At 48.6% G+C, this 19,802-nt stretch overlaps 1 protein-coding gene across 9 annotated transcripts in view; it reads right to left on the reverse strand.

Moving 5' to 3' along the window:
* The window catches only part of Trio (triple functional domain (PTPRF interacting)), a 295,200-nt gene that overhangs the window by 107,430 nt on the left and 167,968 nt on the right, over positions 1-19,802 (reverse strand). For all 9 annotated transcript variants that reach the window (XR_001781509.2, XR_001781508.2, NM_001081302.1 and 6 more), the window contains exons 12-21: positions 17,987-18,156; positions 16,803-16,977; positions 13,739-13,934; positions 12,915-13,081; positions 10,855-10,974; positions 9,210-9,401; positions 8,632-8,781; positions 6,732-6,846; positions 3,649-3,764; positions 703-825 (exon numbers count right to left, since the gene is read on the reverse strand). Coding sequence is in view for 7 of the 9 variants with exons in the window: in NM_001081302.1 (NP_001074771.1) it covers positions 703-825; positions 3,649-3,764; positions 6,732-6,846; positions 8,632-8,781; positions 9,210-9,401; positions 10,855-10,974; positions 12,915-13,081; positions 13,739-13,934; positions 16,803-16,977; positions 17,987-18,156 (1,524 nt within the window). In the remaining 2 variants the exon portion in view is untranslated. The remainder of the gene's footprint in view (positions 1-702; positions 826-3,648; positions 3,765-6,731; positions 6,847-8,631; positions 8,782-9,209; positions 9,402-10,854; positions 10,975-12,914; positions 13,082-13,738; positions 13,935-16,802; positions 16,978-17,986; positions 18,157-19,802) is intronic.

Below are 19,802 nucleotides of genomic sequence, written 5' to 3' on the forward strand. Positions count from 1 at the left end.
AACTGTAATTTAAAAACAAACTCCAAAGAAAGAAAGAAACAAACAAAACCAGAGCAGCAGTCACAGAGAAGTGACCGCATTTTAAGCCATTCAAAACCATCTGAGAGAAGGACCTGAAGCCAGGCCCTGGGATGCGTGCTTTTCTGACGACTTGTGTCAGATGCAAAGACATAGTACTTCTGGAAGACGCATCCACTTCTCTTTTCAAGAGAAAAGTAGAGATGGATGCCTCCAGCATCACAAACGCATGAACAAGCAGGAATCAGTTCTGACAGAAGTAAACACAGACCATGCTGGGACTGGACAGTGGTGAACGGTGTTGCCATGACGCTCTCCGGGAACCGGTCATAGGGAAGGGCAAGACACAGAATACAGAACAATACACATCCTCATGTTTCAGAGAAACAGCAAGCCTTGATACAAATAACTCAGAAAGAAAATGAGAGAAGCAACACTAAGGGCAAAGGCAGAGGCCAGGAGAGCTGGAGGCTATCACAGAGATCAGACGAGCCCAAGCAGGTAAACAAAGCGAGGCAGATAAAGACCCCGTCTGGGAAGAACCACACCACCTATGCCGATGCTCCATACATGGTAGCCATGCCTCTGACAAGCACCCCCTTCCCCTGGAGTGTATGCTCGAGGTCATTCTGGGATAGCCCAAGCAGATGTTCAGAGCAGAAGCCCATTCCCTTGCAGACTTACCTTGGCAGTTATCTGAAACTCCTCGTGTTCTTTCAACAGCTCCTGTGTGTGCTGAATGCTGGACCCTGTTGAGGTATGTGTGGAAAGGTAGAACTCCCCATTGTCGTGGATCCACTCTAATGCCTAGAGGAGAGCAATGCAAAATGGTCACGGGCTAAATATTTAAGGGAAGCAGACATTTCTGCACGCCCCGCTCATGGAAGCCACAGTCAGCATGCACATCAAAGAGTAGCTCCTCGGGCAGACACACTTCTGAAAGGAGCATCCTGGCAGGGGGGAAATAATCCTGCCACTGGTGTAGCAATGACCAGTGGTTCAAGGGTTTCTTATGACTACGAACCTACAGGTCTAACAACAGCACAGTCGAAGAACTCATATCCAGTGTCACAGAGGTGGGCAAAGGATAGTCTGAAACTGAGTTGCTGAAAGTCTAGATAAACCGGGGACCAAAGTCCCCACTGGGCAGATGCCAGAAGATGTCACCTTTCTTGCCTAGTGACAATGCCTGAGGTTCAGGTGCCAAGAACTAAAATGAAATCAGACTAATTTAAACGCACGCTTCTACCTAGGCTATGGGGAGGAAAATCAGCATTTAAAAAGCATGGGCATGCCTATGTGCCCTTGAATCTTAAGCCACCGTCCTAACATGTTGATACTGGAATATCCACTTCGCTGTTTCTTTAAGATACACTATTGCATCTGTGGCAGAGCTTGTGTGTGTGCGCGCGCGTGCTTGCGTGCGCGTGATGGTCAGAGGTCAATTCAAGCTATCATCTCTTAGGAGCCATCCATCCATCCTTTTCTTTGAGACAGTCCTCTCAGGCTTGGAACTAAGCAAGCAGGCTATGCTCCTGGCAGCTAAGCCTTAGAGATCTGCCTGTCTCTGCTTCCCTCGGGACTGTGATTTTAAGTGTACACTACCACAGCTGGGTTTTTTCTTTTAAATGTTGGTTCTGGGGTTCAATTTAGTCCCCAGCCCCATTTGTGGAATTTTTTTGTAGGAACAAAAGGAAAGGAAAGGAAAGGAAAGGAAAGGAAAGGAAAGGAAAGGAAAGGAAAGGAAAGGAAAGGAAAGGAAAAAGTCTCAGGTCACAGGCACTTTAGCTATCAGCTGCACATCTTCTTTCCTCGTGCTTGCGGATGGTCACTCTGCCTCTGAAACAATGTTTATGCTGATAGAAATGAAGGTTACATTAATCCACCAATTCAGTGTCCACTGTTAAACACTCTCAAGTACATACTGTAAAGGCAGATGCCTTCACAAATAAGAGCAGCCTGAAGCCCAGCCCGCTGTCACGGCTGGGGAACCGGGGAACCAGAAGGCTGCCCCTTTCCTTGCAGTCTGCAAAGGCAGACAAATAAACAAGGAAGTCACAGGTCGCAGCAGAGATGGGAGGAGGAGGAGGAGGAGGAGGAGGAAGAGGAGGAGGAGGGCCTTGCTAGAGGGAGGCCAGGAGAGATGGAAGGTGAGCTGGGACCTGCGGGCTCAGAAGCAACACAGGGACAGCACATGTGTGATGGGGCTGGCTCAGCCTGCCCCTGGGAAAGAAGTCAGAAGAGGCCTGAGCAGAGGCTGCTGGGAGCAGGTGAGCTCACGCTGTCACAGGCAGAGCTTGGAGTTCTTTGCAGAAGGAAACGTGGCTACTGTAGAGAAAAGAGCTGGAATGGAGCCGGAGTAGAAACGGCAAAAGGTCTGCTGGGATGAAGAGAGAGGGCAGAGAGAGGGACAGGAGGTCAGCACCCCTACACTAAAGGAGACAAAGGTGGGATGTACGGACAGTAAAGGAGAGGCAGGAGTCAGACACACCTCGTCACTCTTAACTGAGTACGGTGAGAGGGCAGGACACAGGGAGTCAGGAATGCAGTTTTGCTTCTGGTGAGGCCAGAGTGGAGAGGCGCTGAGGAGGTACCCGATATTTATACATTTGGGTGTCAAAAATAGAGGTCAGGGCTGGGAAACATCCAGGGAGAGATAAGAGGAGAGGCAGAAGAACAGAACAGTGCGCACTCTGTCCTGAGAGGCCGCACTCAGGGTTGGAGATAAGACAGGGAGATCCTAGGAGGTGGAACCAGGAAGGGCTGGGCGAATGGCAAGCCCAGAGGCGGGGCCACAGAGACTCCATCACCCCTCTGTACTGAGATTAAGAACAGTGGTATCCACTTAGTGATTTTAGTGTGCCACATTGAAAATGGCTAACTCTGAGTACGTCTACATACACAGAATGCCCAGCCCAAACCTAGTCCCACTCAGGCTTTTGGGGAATGTAATTAGTCCTATTTCTCTGTTGCCCCGCTCCCTGTCATCTCAGAAGGAAAATACATGCATTCTTGTGGTAATACTGAAGCCAAAGAGAACTGAAATGAATTTCAACACTTCAGATATAAGCGAATAGATTTTACTTTAAAATGATCTTCCGTCTCTGCCGGTCTCCTCAGAAGTACTCCACCGAGCAGTGCCTTCAGAAGAGGAAAATGGAGCCATCCTGTCTCTGCCTCGGCCAAACTCAAGAGGCCTTTGTAAGCATGCTGGATTATTAGATATTCTGTCACATTTTCTTACCTGGATTTAGCTCAATCTATCTAAAAATTAAAGCTTTTTACTTCAATATATAAATATAACAATAGGAAAATGAAAATGCCTGCTGTGTTTTCAGAAGAACTCAGCCAGGACTTGGCGAGGCTTTTTAAACAGTAATTGTATGGGTGACTTGCAGTTGGCAGCTTCAAGTGCAAGGTAAAGGCGGCTCAGGAAACCAAATGGCACACTCGAAACGAGGGAACCATACGGGCTTAGGGGTTATTGTTATAACAAACTTAATTAAAAGATGTGATTGGTCCTGCCATAGGGGTGCAGCGTTAGCGATGGCTTTTATAATAAAAACCTGCCAGCCTCGCAAAGCTGGAGTGAGCATAGGCGGAGGGCTCGGGAAGCAAGGGCGCACTGACCTGCTTGGCGCTCCTCTCGAAGACCACGTACTGCTGACACTGGTCCAGCCGCCTTTTCCTCATGGTCCAATAATGCAATACCCTGTTTTCCCGCTGGAAGAGTTCATTCAAGATATCTGACACACACGAGAAAAGGGAGGGAGGTTGGTACTTGCTCTCCATTAACGCCTGCAAAACTTGACTTGCTTTCGTTTAGACATTTGTGCTGGCGCCACAGCAAAGCAGACTGCGCCAAGAAATGATGGTGTTCCTGTCTAAGGGCTCAGTCAGCACTGGAAGCAGGGTCCTCATTCTCCCCTCTTAAATCTGAAGCCAACATGGGCTAGGTGCGCGATTCTTCTTCTTTTGTACCTACTGCTGTGTGTGTAGTTGTTATTTTTCTTTTGTTTGTTTATGCATATTTTAAACATAAAGCCTTAGGAAGGGATGGAGGGAATCAGAGAAGCAGAGGACCTTGGAGCAGTGAGGGCAAAAATATCTTATTAAAGCAAAAACAAACAAACAAACAAAAACCTGGTAGCTACTGTCAAAACATTGTGCACATAAAAAACCAGGAAAAACTCTTGGGGACATGTAAGTCACAGAACCGATTTCCTAAACAGATATTCCAGACTGGCCTGAAACTCCATGGAAAGCTGGGACAGCCTGTAACCTTTGACCCCAAGTGCTGGCATCACCAGCGTGGCTGGCTGGCTTATGTGGTTCTGCGCACTGAACACAACACTTCCTGGATGCAAGGAGAGCAGCTGTGAACTAATCTCCATCCCCACAGTGGTCCGTTTGCTGTTTTTTGACTTCTGCTTATTTGGCGGTAAGAAGGGAAAACAAAGCCTTATCCGTGTAAAGCACTTAGTCCTGACGTAATGTCATTTCGAACAGTAAAGACTAGGCAGGAAACATACAACGAACACAGGCTTAACCTCACACAAGAAACAGTGTGCCATTCGCTGTTCTATTGGCAGATGGACACTCTTCAGGCTTGGAGAGAAAGGCCAAGGCATGGGCAGGTAGGATCCTGTATTTTGGGGCATCCTGGCACTAGGTAATGGCACAGAAATGGGCACACCGTTGAATTTGAGTTTATCTTTTGGATAAACGGTGCTATAAAAATTATCAAAACCATGGGTACTAAGAAGAGTCACCTGGAAGCGCAGGTGCCTGAAGTCAGTTACTAAAATATATTAAAGGGAGAAAGCCAGTCTCTCAACAGTGGCTTACAAAGATGACCAAGAGTGTTATGTAAAGTGAAATGTGCTTTTCATAGGGAATACAGACAGTCCTATAACGACTGTACTAGCAAGTGGATTGTGCAATCTGTGTACATTTGGTCACCTGTGGTGATCTGAATGAAAATGGCTCCCATAAGCCCAGGGGGAGTGGCATTATTTGAAAAAAATCAGGACATGTGGCCTTATTAGAGGAAGTGTGTCACTGGGATGGGCTTTGAGGTTTCAGAGGCTCAAGCCAGGTCCAGTGGCTCACTCTCTCCTGCTGCCTTTGGATCAAGATGCAGAACTCTCAGCTCCTTCTCCAGAACCATGTCTACCTGCAGGCTGCCATGCTTCCTGCCGTGACGACAATGAACTAAACCTCCAAACTGTAAGCCAGCCCCAGCGAAATGCTCTCCTTTGTAAGAGTTGCTGTGATTGTGGTTTCTCTTCACAGCAATAGAACACTAAGGCAGTGCCTTTAAACCTTTTTACTGCATGATAACTTTACTCTAAAAGTTGATAAAACTAAGAAAAAGCTTTAGAAAAGAGGTCCTAAGACAGAAATTCCATGTCAAACCAATGACACCTGTAATATAATTTTGTTATATTAGACAATCTTAAAAGCACTAAGTCCTTCTCAAATACTGACTTCCCAGAATCCTCTGTGCTTTGTAAGAAAGCCGTACAGAGTCTCACTTAGGCGTCAGCTGAGCAGCCACACACTGAAGCCCATGAGCTCCTCAGGGGCCATGTTAAAGGAGACAATGACTGCCCCTCTCCCAGATCTGACAGAAGCCAAGAGCGCAAGAGAGAAGGAGCAGGGCCCCGAGGGCTTTATTTCCAGTTACTGAAAGCACAGGAATATATTCACTTCAATTTTGTCAAAATGACTTTGAAATATTAAGTCTGCCAAAGCGTTAAGCTCCCACTTTAGCACAAACACTGCATACACAGACAGTGTTGCATGTGTGGGCTGTTCATGCGAGAGGGGTCTCTCTGCTCTCGGTTCAGGCTCTAACTGAACAGTAATTACTTTTCCTAAGCACAGTGCCCTCTGGGATTCGGGGGTGGCTCCAGTTCCTGAGAGATGCTGAGACCGCGAGATCCAACTTCCTGGCTGCATCCCGTGTGATTATACTGGCAGCCTCCCTGTAAGACATACATGGCTGTATCTTGTTGTCCTCAGTCTAAGAGGTGTGTAAACCACTTGCCACATAAACCCTCTTGCACAAGTAGAGTGCAAGAGAAACAAAATATTTCCAGCAGTCCATAGCCTCCTTTAGTATAAGATACAAGAGTCGATGTTACAATTTTTGCCTACAAGGCTGAGTCTCAGCGCTGTGAAATTGGCTGAGGTGGCTACATAACCCCGCTTCATTTATTTAACCTTCTGTAGACAGCGACCCTATTATGTACTCCTTGGTATAAATTCCCCTAGACTTACCTTTTCCTATGCATTTTCAAGTAAATAAATAAAATGTATTATACTACAGTCAAGTTATATAAAACAGGGTAACAATTTGCTTTTGTTAATTACCCATGTCTTAGGTATACAACATTGAAAGTGCTTGATGGCCACAATACTGATACATGATTTCCTGACTTAGCTTTTAAAAGTACTCTGTGTACATAGCTAGGTGTAGCTTTCATTCTTGATCATACGTTTCCGCACATATAACAATAAGTAGCGGCAGGAGTTGCCATTCTGAACACCATGTTTTCTGTTCGATACTTAGCTAACTCCATGTATTGCCATCCCACATAGTTCTTGGTAGTCTGTGCCTGAGCTGACAGCAGGTGAGGCTGCCATGGGCATGAGCTGGGCACTTGGGGCAGAGCGAGCTGCGGGGAAGGACGGGGTTGCGTGCTCACTTTTTACTTGCTGTTCCGGAGCTTTGATGTGCGTCACCATCCCCGGCATGCTCACGCTGTTCCTGTGCAGGTACTTTAGGAAGACGTCTGCGTTCCTCCTGGCCAGTGTGCAAGCCTAAGACACAATGGGGGGCGATGCATTGGTGATGTGAGTACCTTATACAGCTATGGTCGCAGCTTTACAGCTATTGTAAATCCATCTTGTTTATAAGATGCAGAGATTATGTCCTATCTAATATTTTGTAAGATAAAATCAAAGAGAGTAAATATCGCTTGGATTCCTGGCTCTTGTGAGGTCAGATTATGTTACAGAGCTTCAGTGGACAGGCCGTGAGGCAGGACACTGAGGGCAGCCACTGACCAAAGAGGATGTTGGGCCCTTTCTTAGCCAAGCCTGGAGGTGACTGTCTTCCTAGTCACACTGAGTTCAGTCTAATGGGAAATAGGAAGCACACGGCCCAGCGGTACTGGGCATAGATTTCTGTAAAGGCCAGACAGGAGCAAACACTTCCAGGCTGGAAGATGATCTACCTTATAGATAAGACTATCATAAACACTTTATATAAAGGAACCGGACTCACCCCTCAGTTCCTAGTGTGGACGCCGCAGGTTCTAGGGGGGTTCACTGTTGTGCATCACTGGGGTAAGTAGCAGGTGACTGGGAACTGCTGATATGCCCAGATGGGTAGCCCCTTTCTAGAAACTTACTCAAATGGCTTTTCCTTTGTAATTTTAGCTACATTTCTTTTCTAATTATATTAACTAAATGCTGATCAGTTCCTACTACGTGTATTCTGGAGCAAGAGACCAAATCTCTAAACGAAAGCCCCTAATGGTAGTTTGCATTAGGAAGCCAATGAAAGGCCTGTTGGGAGCGGTCTCCAAAGTTTTATTTGACACAGTTACAATGAGAGTCTAGAAGCTACAATGGTTGTCCCATCCCAACTTGCTTAACAACAAAAATCTCTACAAGGTCACTAATGAAAAGTCACAACTCAGTTTTCCAGATGAAACATTACTCCTGTCAGTAGACAGCAGAACGGATCATTACAGGCCACAGGAAATGGTGTCTCTGGTAGGTGGGGGTAGGGGTCAGAATGCTGAATCAGTGAGAGAAACGTGACACGTTTCTGATGGGCCGAGCTGCAGGTTGTGACACTCAGAACCTAAAAGTGCAGTGTATAGGCAAGCACGTGTCCACTGTTTCTGAATGTCTGACCACCTGAACTCTTTCAATGCACTCTTGTGACTTATGTGTGAGCCAACAGCACATACGTAAAACCATGACACAGCACTCCTCAAAGCCCACATTTATCCTCTCATAGAGAAGACACAGCCTGTCTGCAAGGGACTAACTCGCTCACAGGTGGCTTCCTGAGCAGGTTCTTGACCCGTCCCTCAGCCACAGGTGCCGGGGTCTCTCTACTGGGTGTTTCTGCATCTTCTGAGACACAGTCTATAGGCCTAAAGAGGATGAATCTCCAAACAAGGATTAACTAGGCTATGGTATAGTGCTTTGCCAAATCAACTTTCTGCCTGCAGATTTCATGGAGTTCCTGGTTAGTAGTAACTTTGCCTCAGAGAAATCTCAAGACTATAATAATACTGTTCCACGGAATTGTAACTTCCAGTCAATACTGATTCGCAGGCTTGTAGTTGGTTCTCCGTGAAACTAGTAAGACAGTGTGAGTAGGATCAGCCAGTCCTTGATGTTATCACCCCATCACTTTCCACGAAAGGCAAGAGCCAGGGCCATGTATGTTTGGGGCCTCTCCCAAAGCACAGACTACACATCTATGTATGTACCAGCAACCTACGACAATCACTTCTAAATCGGTCAGGAGACCCTGTGGCCCTCAACAGCCACTCAGTGTGACATCCAACAGAACCAGCCCGATACCTTCAGGAAGGCTTCCTTTTGTTCGAGGTGCTTGCTAATCATGGGGGTGACGTGGTCAGTCTCAGAATTGGGGCCCAGCTTGTCGGCCCCGCCACACCAGTCCTCTTCTCTCTTGTACTCCTGTTCCAGACTTTCCAGGACACTGCAGACCTGAGGGGATAAAGTCCCAGGCTCAGAAATCACCCCACTGTTGCCATCACCCCAACACAGCTGGAAACAGTGTCATTTGTGCTCTGGGGACGGCAAAGGTGGGGAAAAGACCAAAAACACTCAAGGCTGACTAGGCTTCGTCTGGCTCAAGACAGAGAGGGATTTCAGAATAGGAACAAAGCCAGAATAGGAACCCCCATTGCCTGGTGTTTTCCACAGTGAGGAAAGGAAACTGTGTCTTCTCAGCTACTTGTCAGCCTGCTATTCTTTGACAGCTAAGGTAGCAAGGATAGCATTAGAACATGCCTTTCCTGCTTAACCTGGACCTGAGAGAGTTGCTCCTGACGGCTATGTCAACGGTGGTAGAGCTGTCCCTAAAGTAAGCCTAGAGCAGTCACTAGGAGCCTAGGGACAGGGCCTCTCCCGACCTGCTCAGAAGTCTTGTAGAAGGCGACAGAGGCATTGACAAGCTTGAGGCGGTCTTCCATCTTCAGCATGAGCTGCTGCCAGTGCGAGGCGACCTTCTCTGCACAGTCCCGGATCATGTCCATGTCATAGTGGTTGGCCTGCAGCATGGCCTCCGCCTTCTGCTGTACCTGCAGCGCGCTCTGGTGCGTTTTCTGGACACGGGGAAGACGGGAAAGCTCACTCAGCACAATGGCACCACTGACGGCAGAACTGGGCCGCTCTCCGTGGCTAACGGAACCAACTCTAGCTCCTGCTCACCAGGAGGCTCTGCAAATACGGTGGGCACCTCAGCAACGCAGGTCTAGTCTCGCCCCAGCCAGGCTGTTGCTTATTTATCTAAGGAAGGATGAAAACCACTAAGACTTCCCAGAAAGGCACTCAGCTCTGGGGTTTTCCAGCTGAGAAGCAACAGGAACAACTCTTAGCAGTAGATATTCTAAAGCTCTGTCGAAGTGTGCCAAGTTTATTATCCCCGCTGGCTTTCTTATGACAGCCACTGCAGGCAAAACAACAAGTGGAAAAAAGGGGGTCATAGCGAATGCTTTTGATTTCCATTTTCAACTGAAGCTCTGGAGTTGAGTGAAAAGTGTTTTTGAAGAACTAGTGATTTTTCTTTTAAAGAAAAGAAGGAAAGAAATAGAGAAAAGATTGAGACTGTCCCAAGCCACACACAAAGCAGAAAACATGGTGAACCCCGATGCCAGGGGCTCTCCAGCTAAGATGGAGAACACAAGGCTCTGCTAAGAGCAGCACCAGCGCCTCAGAGAGAAGAGACCCTGGCACTTCAGATGACACAGATTCATAAGTGACTGACACTTGAGCTTAATTACCAATAGCCTCTTGGCACAGCAGCTGATCAGGTCTGCCACACTGCCTGGACTTGCAGCCTCAGGAAGAGGCCACCTCGGGCTGGAACAGGTGACAATACACTGACCTTAGGAGTAAATTAGTCCTGACTTCTGTGGCTTTTTCTCCAGCTAACACCTTGGTTTCTATTCTCAAAACCCCCTTTTGAGACCCTGCCTCTACTTTGAGGTCACTCATCACAACTATTACCCACACACGAAGAATCCCATTCTAAAACACGTATGGCACCACTAACAGAGAGGGTGAGCTGCCTGGGGCAGCCAAGGCTTTTGGCCACTATCCGGTGCAGTCCTGACCCTCAGCCTATCAAAGTGAATCCTGTTGCCTCTAAGCAAGTAGCATGAAGAGCGTAAGTATTATTTGTATCTGTGCAGAGTGAGGGAGCCTTCACACCCCAACACCAGCGAGATAGTAAAACAACTCACTCAGCTCAGGCTCCGATCTGAGCTCCCTGATTTAAGACACTTCTGATCAGAGGCCATGCATCCTGCTAGGGCTGTTCCATGGGACAGAATGAGGCTCTGATCCCTGGGACACTTGCTGCAAGGTGGTTCTCAATGCTCTGCAGTTGTGGGCTGTTTGCTTTGCCCACAGTCAATGACTAGCTGACGGGCTGACAAGCACTGTCATTCTCTCCTGCTCGGGCTGTGGCTGGCTCCAGTGGGAGGTGTACCACCAAGCCAAGGGTTATCAGGCTGGTCTCCAGGCCATAAACTCCACCCGCAGACACCACCTTACCTCAATCGCATGCTGGAACTGCTCGTGTTCTCGCTGCAGCTGCTCGGCTTCCTGCAGCGAGCTGGCCGTGATGAGCCCAGCATTTAGCATGGACTCTCCATTTCGGATCCAGCCCAGCACCTGAAAACGGGGCAGAAGGCAGCTCTAAGCAGTGGTCCTTCTAGCGCCCTGCAAGGTTCCTGGGATGGGGGTGGGTCTACAAAGCGGTCCACAGTGGTTCTCAACCTGTGGGTTGCCACCCCTTTGGGGTCAAATGACCCTTTCACATGGGGTAAACTTAACCACCGAGGGGAAAAACAGATATTTACATTATGATTCATAATAGTAACAAAACTAGCAATAGAAATAATTTTACGGTTGGGGAATCACCACAACATGGGGAACTCTATTAAAGAGATCAGGAAGGTTGAGGAGAGCTGGCCTAGAGGTCCTGGTAAGGAGACAGCCCTGACTTCCTTACAATCTTACCAACAGAGCCTACAATCCCCACAGGGCTCTCACCACAGACACTGCCACAAGGGCACAGAAGGTCTGGGTTGTTTTTTTTTTTTTTTTTAAGATGGTGGAGGGAACGGGCTATGAGAACACAGACCAAGACTGTTCCATGTTATAAAGCAAACTTGTTCACTGAATGAGTTCCCTGACACTTGAGGGAAGTCCTGCTACTTCCTGTCCAGACTCTCACCTAACCCATAGTAAACTGGCCACTTACTTAGTCAGAGCAACTCCTTTGTTTCACTGACTTTCCAAGGACGATCAGTGTTAAATGACACTATAGCCCAGGTGTGAAATAGATTCCTCCACAATGCTCAGAGGCCAAACCAAGGGACTCAAGTGTACACACTACAGGGGTGTAGGCAAGCCTGTAGGACAGTCTTAATCAATGATGATGGGGAAGGCCCAGCCCGCTGTGGGTGGGACCACCGCTGGGAAGGTAGCCCTGGGGAGCAAGCCAGTGAGCAGCACCCCTCCACGGCCTCTCACAGGCTCCTGCTTCTATGTTCCTGTACTGCCGAGTTCCTGCCCTCACTGCTTTTCATGACGAGCTGTTGTATGGAACTCTGAGTGAAACAAGCCCTTTCCTCCTCAAGCTGCTTTCAGTCATGGTGTTTCATCTCAGCAATGGTAATCACAGGCTGTGGCTGGCTCCAGCGGGAGGTTGTGGGACACCAGCCACAATCTCAGCCTGGTGTGTCATAGGGCCATGGGGTGAGTAAACACCACGGCTGACTCATTACAGGGGTAGAATGGCTTCTGAAAGCCATCTTCACAGTCTAAGCAAAGACAGCCTGTAAGGTGTATAACTACATCAGTCCTTAAATAAGTGGTTTTTCTTGAGGGAAGAAGAAATGCTCACAGGTTACAACACTGTGTCTCCTTTAAATGTACAATACTAGTGACACTAATGCTACACAAGAGAATAGCAGCCCCCATCCCCATCACCTGTGGTGCCAGGAGCATGTGCTCTTCTGTGAACACAGCCTGTGTCTGCACCACAGCAGGCCGTGGCTGAGGCTCCTGGCACTTCCTTCAACAAGGCCAGGGCTGGCTTTCTGTGCAATGGACAGAATCTAACAGCCTCACTCCTCCATCTAGACCCTCCATCAGGGAGCGCTCCTTTATCCCCACCACGGGACACAGTGTGATATCTATACTTGACTCTAGTGGTATTGAATCCATTTGTCTCAGCTTCGCCCTAAATGTGACATTCTATATAGTATGCAGCTAACTCAAGAAAAGCCTAGACTTGCAGTCTGCAGATATGTCCAGATTAATAAACATTTAGGGGGAAAATCATGCATTTCCTTAGCCTAGGAAGTAATATGCTTTAAGCAAGGGACCACCAAGTAGGAAAGGATAGGCAGGGACAACACACTCAAGAGCTATGGCTGCTGAGCGGGCAGCTCTTCCACTCCAGCTGGCCATCCACGGAGGGGTGGGCTTCATTTCTACCATGAGATGCTGTCCAAGGGCAAGAACAACCTTACACAGCGGGACATGGTAAATTCTCCCCGAGGCCAACCGGTCAAGAATTCCCATCATTCCTCAGTGTCACGCACCTGCTTCACTTCCGCCTGCAGGTGGCGCAACTGCACACACTGCTCCAAGTGTTTCCGATGCTGCTCAGCTGCCAAATCCAACTCCTGCTGCTTCTCATGAAGAAACTCCAGGAGGTCCTGAACCCGAGTGGCCATGTCCACATCTCTGTCACAAAGCAGCTCCACACCTGTGAACAGTCGTAGGCGACCGGTATTCAACTCACACCATCGGTCAGCGTCTCTTGCCCAATGCACTACCCAGTGTGGCTTGTGAAAAAGGCGCCACAGGGGGCCACCTGCACTAGCAGCCCAGTTCAGGGAGACCCAGGCCAGCAGAGATGTTTCTATACACATATCCAGCGGGCCAGGGCGTGAAAGGGTGCACAGCTGAGCTGACCCTCTGGGACTTAGTGACAGGGTAGCAGCTTTTAGAAATGAGCAAGTGGCTCAGCCTTCAGGAAACATTTAATTTACTCCATGTAAAGCGGCTAATGCAAGCAGGATGTTGCTGGGGAATCACTGGATACATTTAATATTGAGGTTTACAGCGACATCTGCTGGACACTGAAACTAAACAAACACTTTCACAAGTTTTTATACTTCGCTCACAAATATAACAATTTTCCAAAGTTCTTACTACTTAAAACAATTCTCAAAAGAATTTAAGGATAAGTTTCCTGAGGATAAAGTTAAGCGTGATTGTGAAATAAAGTGAAAAGCCCTTCCTTTGAAAGAATCCATGTTGGCAGGTAATGGCTCATTAGTAGAAGCTGTGGCACTTATAGTCCTAGTCCCATGGTGACGCAACAAGGCCACACCTGTCACAGGGTGGAGGGCTTTCTTACCAGAGGCCTGGACCTCATTGACATACTGCAGAAGATCCTGTCCTTGGTGGATGACATCGAAAGTCAAGTTATTCATGGTCAGGGCTTTGTCTGCATGGTGCTGTAGGCGCTGCTCTGCGATCGTCAGGTCCTCCGTATCGAAGTCATTCATTTGCTGGGAAAGCTCATCATTCCACGACTCAAGGTCCGAGATGATCTAAGAGAGGAAAGCATCTATGCAAGACCAGGACTTAAACACACTCAGCCATATCTCACTGTGAGTCAACGGACAGCCAACCATCATGGGTCTGGCGAACCATTGTGCAGAGGCCAGGCCAGGAGGGGATTGACCAGCCTTGAGGAGGTCAACACTTGAACATTCCTACAGATGTGGGACAGCAGGATATGGCTGCTCGTGAGTGGCGCTGTGAAGAACCACCATTCCTACACCAAACCAGAACCTGGCCAAGGCCTGTTTTCCATCTGAGTTCTGTTTCTAGGAAATACCAGAGAAAAAGGGTAACCAAGAGCCAAGGGAGAAAATGTATTATGTGAGACTTGGCTTCTTTAACAAGTGAGCCATGACAGTCAGAAGTCATGGAAGGCACAAAGTTAGAGGACAGAGGAGGAAGAGTTGAATCTACCCTAAGAGACTGGCCACCAAATGCAGGAATTGCCCCTATGTCTCCTAATGCAGGCCGATGTGTAACCCTGAACGCATGCTGTTCATGCTAGGGGAGGTGTTTGGTGTTCTGAGTGAGTATGAAATGACCTTACAGTGCAGACATCTTTAGAAGAGGAATGATGGACAGGCAGAGTCTCTGAAATATGCTGGGCCAGCATTCAATGAAGGAAACCAGCAAAGAAACACGGTCCAGCTAATTTGGAGGACTTCCATATGGAAGCTTCATCATGCCGCTCTCTGCTTTTGTATAGCTTTGAAGACATGGATTACATTATTTTAAGTCACAAAATGCAGAAAAGAAGAGCTCCTTGAGAAAGAATACATACTGTCTACTTCGGGGGGCTAGCCTTTCCCGAGGGTCCTCACTTGTGCACTCCATTTTGAACGAATGGAGTTAGCATGAAAGTCTGAGCATGGGACAATGCTTGCAGAGTCCAGGTAGAAGACGGGGTTTCAGAATGCCTACAGGATGGATCTTCCCAGTTTACTCTTTTGTTAATGGGATTTGCATGCGATGTGTATTAACATGCCTAAATTGCACTTCTTCATAAAATCGATACTATTAAATAATGTTAACAGATCAGTCATGAAATAAATGAGAAAAAGATGATATTTTGGGGGTTCTTAAGATCAAGCTTAGAGCTTTGTACATCCTTGCAAGTGTTCTAGCCACATCCAGCCCAGGAACATGTTTCCTGGTCAGGTTTTGATTAAGATTAAATTACAACTAATTAGCATCAAGATAAATAAAATAAAACCTTTTTCAACTATGAGAAGATTCTGGGGAATCTTCAACAAATGTCCTGTTTGCTCTGTCTTGTAACTGAAGATATTCAACAGGCACCTAAGTTTCAGAACAATGCATCACTTGAAACCAGGAAAAAAAAAAAAAAAAAACGGGCCAGTTCTGTTTGCAGTCGCCAATGGGTCCCCACTGTGGAGACTCTAGCTTGTCATCTATGTGTCTCAACAGGGACCTGGAGGCCAAGCCTTGGAGAGCACTGAAGCGGGCTGACAACCTCCGCCAGTATGGAGGACTGATGCACTTCTTGTTAACTGAGGATAACAATAAGAGGCGTAGAGAGAAGTTTCTTTTATGGATAACAGAGCTGGAGTCTGGACAAGCAGCTAGCTGGAAGTGCCTGCTGGAGGACTCTGCCATCTCCACAGCCACCAAGCAAGGTGAGGCTAATGTGCAGGCAGGATCAGCTCACATAGGACCTCCCTAGAGCTAAGAGGACCCAGGGCAGTCTGTTGGGCCCTTGTCTCCTCTGTACCAGTCTCCAAGCCTCTGGTGGCACCTCAGGGCCTAGCCAGGGTGTGTACCCCATAGGTACTGTGGGTGAGCTCTAACTCAGGAGAGGCAGTGAGCGAGTCCCACGATAATGCACTGCCAGATGCCTGCAGTCACAGGCTAGACCTGAGAGGTTCAGAGATGCTGAGTGAGACAGACCCCTCAAGTCACAGGCTAGACCCGAGTGGCCCAGAGGTGCTATGACAGACTCCTACAGTCACAGGCTAGACCTTGGCAGTCCAGAGGTCCTGAGTGAAGAAGACTCATGTGGCAATCCTGACTGCCGGGTGTATAAACAGCCAGGCACTAGGACATGAGCCTCATGCAAGCTTTAAAGTTTTAGGAAGTTCTTCTCGAAGTGTCTGACAGATCAGTCACGCTCGCTCATTCAGACTAAGTCTGCTCCATGACATCAAGCAGGAAAGATCTTTCTCTGCAGAGCACAGAGCCACCTCCCCCTTTTGCAGAATGAAGATGAAAGAAGCGCATGTCTTTCTTCTCTGTACGCATCAAATATAAAAGTACACTTTTGGTAGAAATTATAGAAAAATCAGAGGGTATATTCGTGGGGGTCGATTTCTATTCCTTAAAATACAAGGGCTGCAGTCAGCCCCTTTATTCAGAGAGAAAACAGAAGATGGAGGGACTTGTGAGGGGAGGAAGAGGCTCTCCCACCTTACAGGCTGTTTTCTCTCTACAAGGGGAGAGTGCAGTGCCATCCTGCACTGCTCAAGCAGGGCTGATCTGCCCCTGGGGAACGCGATAGCCGACTCCTGGTCAGGGAGGCCCCTTCTTCATCCCTGCACCGTGGCCTCACACCCTTCTGTCTTGTTACCTGCTGCTTCCTTTTGCCCAAGAGCTTCGCTTGCCCCTGGTACTCCATACACTCTGTCCTTGCTGCCTGCACTGTCCCCCTGGTCTTCTCCCTGGCCCCCTGCAGTCTCCCACCCAGAGTGCAGAGCTGACCACCGGGCCTCCCCAATGGCCAAGGAAGTGTCTGTTCTTCCTTGTGTCTCACCCCTCTCCTTGCTTGGTAGAGGCGCAGGAGTGGAGGACACAGGAAGGCATCCAGGGACAGGGCTCCAGGGCAGGGGCTGGCCACTTACATCGATGGCATCCCGCTCGAAGATGCGCAGCTGCAGGAAGAGCTCCAGCTTGATCTTGCGCTCCTGGAAGAGCTCCTCCATCTGGGACTGAGCCTCGTCCAGCTGCTGTAGCACCGTCTCGATGTGGTTGATGGAACTGTTGTGCGGAGTTTTGTTACTGGAGATGGCGGAGTCCCTGTGCGGGTGAAGAAGGAGACGGGACTTCAATGAGACAAACAGGAATTGAATAAGAAAGTCTCACATTGTTAGACACCAGATCCGGCAACGCAAATCTTCAGGGGAAGAAGGCTGGCAGGAAGCTGGACTTTGTCTCAGAAAAGGGAAGACGCTGTCCTCTAGCAAAACACCGCCAGCCCCTTCCTCTGGGCGGCTTGTCCCACCATGCCTGAGGCTGCAGAGCCACGGCTGTGTTCCTCCCAGCTGAGCTCTGCATGGCTCTCTCACAGAAATCAACTATCACAGAAAACCACCTTAATAGAGAGAACAGCTGGTGCCCAGTCACTGCAGTGGTCCTCCTCCTCCTCCTCCCTCCTCCTCTTCCTCCTCCTCCTCCTCCTCCTCCTCCTCCTCCTCCTCCTCCTCCTCCTCCCCGGGAGGTTAACTTCTAATCAATCAATGAAACCCTGACTAAGTAACATCTCCCTCTCTTAGGGAAGGGGAAAAATCATGTAACACTACTGAGTCAGTGACTCTTCTTCAGCTGATGTGTGAGTTCGGAGCAGGGGGCTACCCTTAAGTGTGTGTCTGCCCCCCCAGTGCCCCCACCCTGTGACTCAATAAAAGGAATTTTCAAATCTGCCTCCAAAGGAAACAAAGGCAAGCTGGCCCTGCCTCCTGCCCAGAGGAACGGAAGGATGTCACCTCCAGGCAGGTTGAGGGGACCAGAGGACGTGATCTTAGAAGAGATTCAACCTCATCCTTTTTAAGGAAGTCTTAGTAAGGTGATGCTGAAGTAATGCTAACAGAGTCAAATTCCCACAGTTGTTAGTGTTAAGACAGACAATTACGCAGCTGAAAAACTAACGGGGTTTGGGGGTGGGGATGAGGAGAAAACTCTCCCTGGCCTTCTGGAGAGGACACTGGAACTATTTGTTCAAGGACTGATAAAGGCAGGAACCTGCTGTGCAGCTCTGGATCTGCGAGGGACCAGGTGGGGGTGGGGGTGGAGGGGGGTTGAGGCCCACCTCAGCTGCTGGATGAGGTCTTCTCCTTCCTTGATCACGTTGACAGTCACCTGCAGGGTGGTCTGCTGCTGCTGGCCGAATCGCTTGATGAGGTCCTGCACGGCCTCCACCGACTCGGCGTACACGTCGTCCAGCAGTTCCTTCTGTAACTCCTCCAGCCATGTCCAGAGCTGCAGACAGACAGACGGCAGAGGGCACTGTGAGTGAGGGCTGCAGACACCAGGCCACTCACATGGGGAAGAGGATGGTGGCGGGCTGCTCCCCGAGAGAGGGAAGGAAGAAAGAAAGGAAGGAAGGAAGAAGGGGGAGGGAAAAGGAGAGAGAGCGTCCTGAAGAGTCCAGCAACTAGTGGGACACATGCAGAGAGAGCGCAACATGCCACTGCAGTGTGGGGCAAAAATAAACCGGCAGCGTGGCGGAAGAGGCTGTCACCGGGGAGAAAAAGGAAAGGGAAGAGAAGGCACGCTGCCCTTCTGCAGAGGCCCAGTCTGAGCACCGTGGAAACACCGAGTCACTCGGACAACAGGAACATCCGTCATCGAGCACAGAGGCGCTTGCTCAGAGACCTGACTCCTGCTTTGGTCTCAGCAGAGGTACGACACTTCACTATTAAGCCACCAGTCAGACACTGGTGCTTCAGGTCCCTCGAAGCAGAGCAGAGAACACCAGGTTAAACTATTCCCCACCACAGCTGCGTGATGGAGAGGACCGTACCCAGGACCAGCTGCCTGTCACGCAGCGTGTTCATCCTACTATGGGAAGACAGTGTGATCACAGTGGGTCTTGGCTCCTCCCATCTAGGATTTGGAACCTGAATTCTATGTCTATATTTTCCAAAACAGAAGAGCTTAAAACATCAACTCTGTGCCTGCTCATTGGATGGCAAGTACCACATATATAAAATATGTTCTTCCTGTTACAATAGATGTTTTGAATCTGGTAGGCCATTTTAAATAAGAAAAGTGCTGATAAAGTTTTTATTTCTCAGCCAAGTTACCCATGGTGCTACAGGTTAATTTTACTAAAGATATTAAATATCTGTTAACTGTTCTTGCACTGTCTGTCTTTGTGTACACTGTCAAGTTTCATAACACGAGAACTTTACTTATACAGTCTTAAATAAAGGCTGCTTGACTCATCCTGTAGATCAAGGGGAAAGGACCCCGGGTGAAGGAAGCTGGTAACCCTTCCTGAGGCCTACACCATCCTCGGAGGTTTACTGCCAGTAAGGATCTCACCTGTGCTTTCCTTTGTTTCTGCATTCACTCCCTGCGTGCCAGCACAGTGGCTGCACTTACAAATGATAAAAAGGACAAGAGCTTCACGATCCTGAAGATCTGCCAGCTGGCTCTGAGACTCTCTGTGGAAACCACACTTAGCTGCCATAGGTTGTACTGCGCTGTAATTCTAGATATCACTGTACAGCGCTCTATGGGGGTTGCAACCGCACCAGAGTGGAGCTGGACAGCAGTACCACGGTGGTACCACCTGAATCACACATTAGCACTCCAGTGCACAGTAGTACCACAGTGGTACTGTTTAGCCTTAAGGTTTGGAGTAAGGCTGGAGAAACTCTTTAGCAAAGCATAACTGTGGGCCACACACATCAGCTAAATTCTCTATGATGCAGCTTGGTAGGACAGGATCTAAGAAATCTCCATGCTCATGGAGGAATTACCAAGACAACAAGTGAAGGAAGATGCAGTGGAACATCTGTGCAGACAGGTGTGCTCCACAAGCTAAGCACTCTGTAATTAACACAGGATGGATTCAACTTAACGCAATAGACGACAGGAGTCTTCTCAAAGAAACAGAA

This window comes from Mus musculus, chromosome 15 (assembly GCF_000001635.26).
Source record: "Mus musculus strain C57BL/6J chromosome 15, GRCm38.p6 C57BL/6J".
Lineage (NCBI taxonomy): Eukaryota > Metazoa > Chordata > Mammalia > Rodentia > Muridae > Mus > Mus musculus.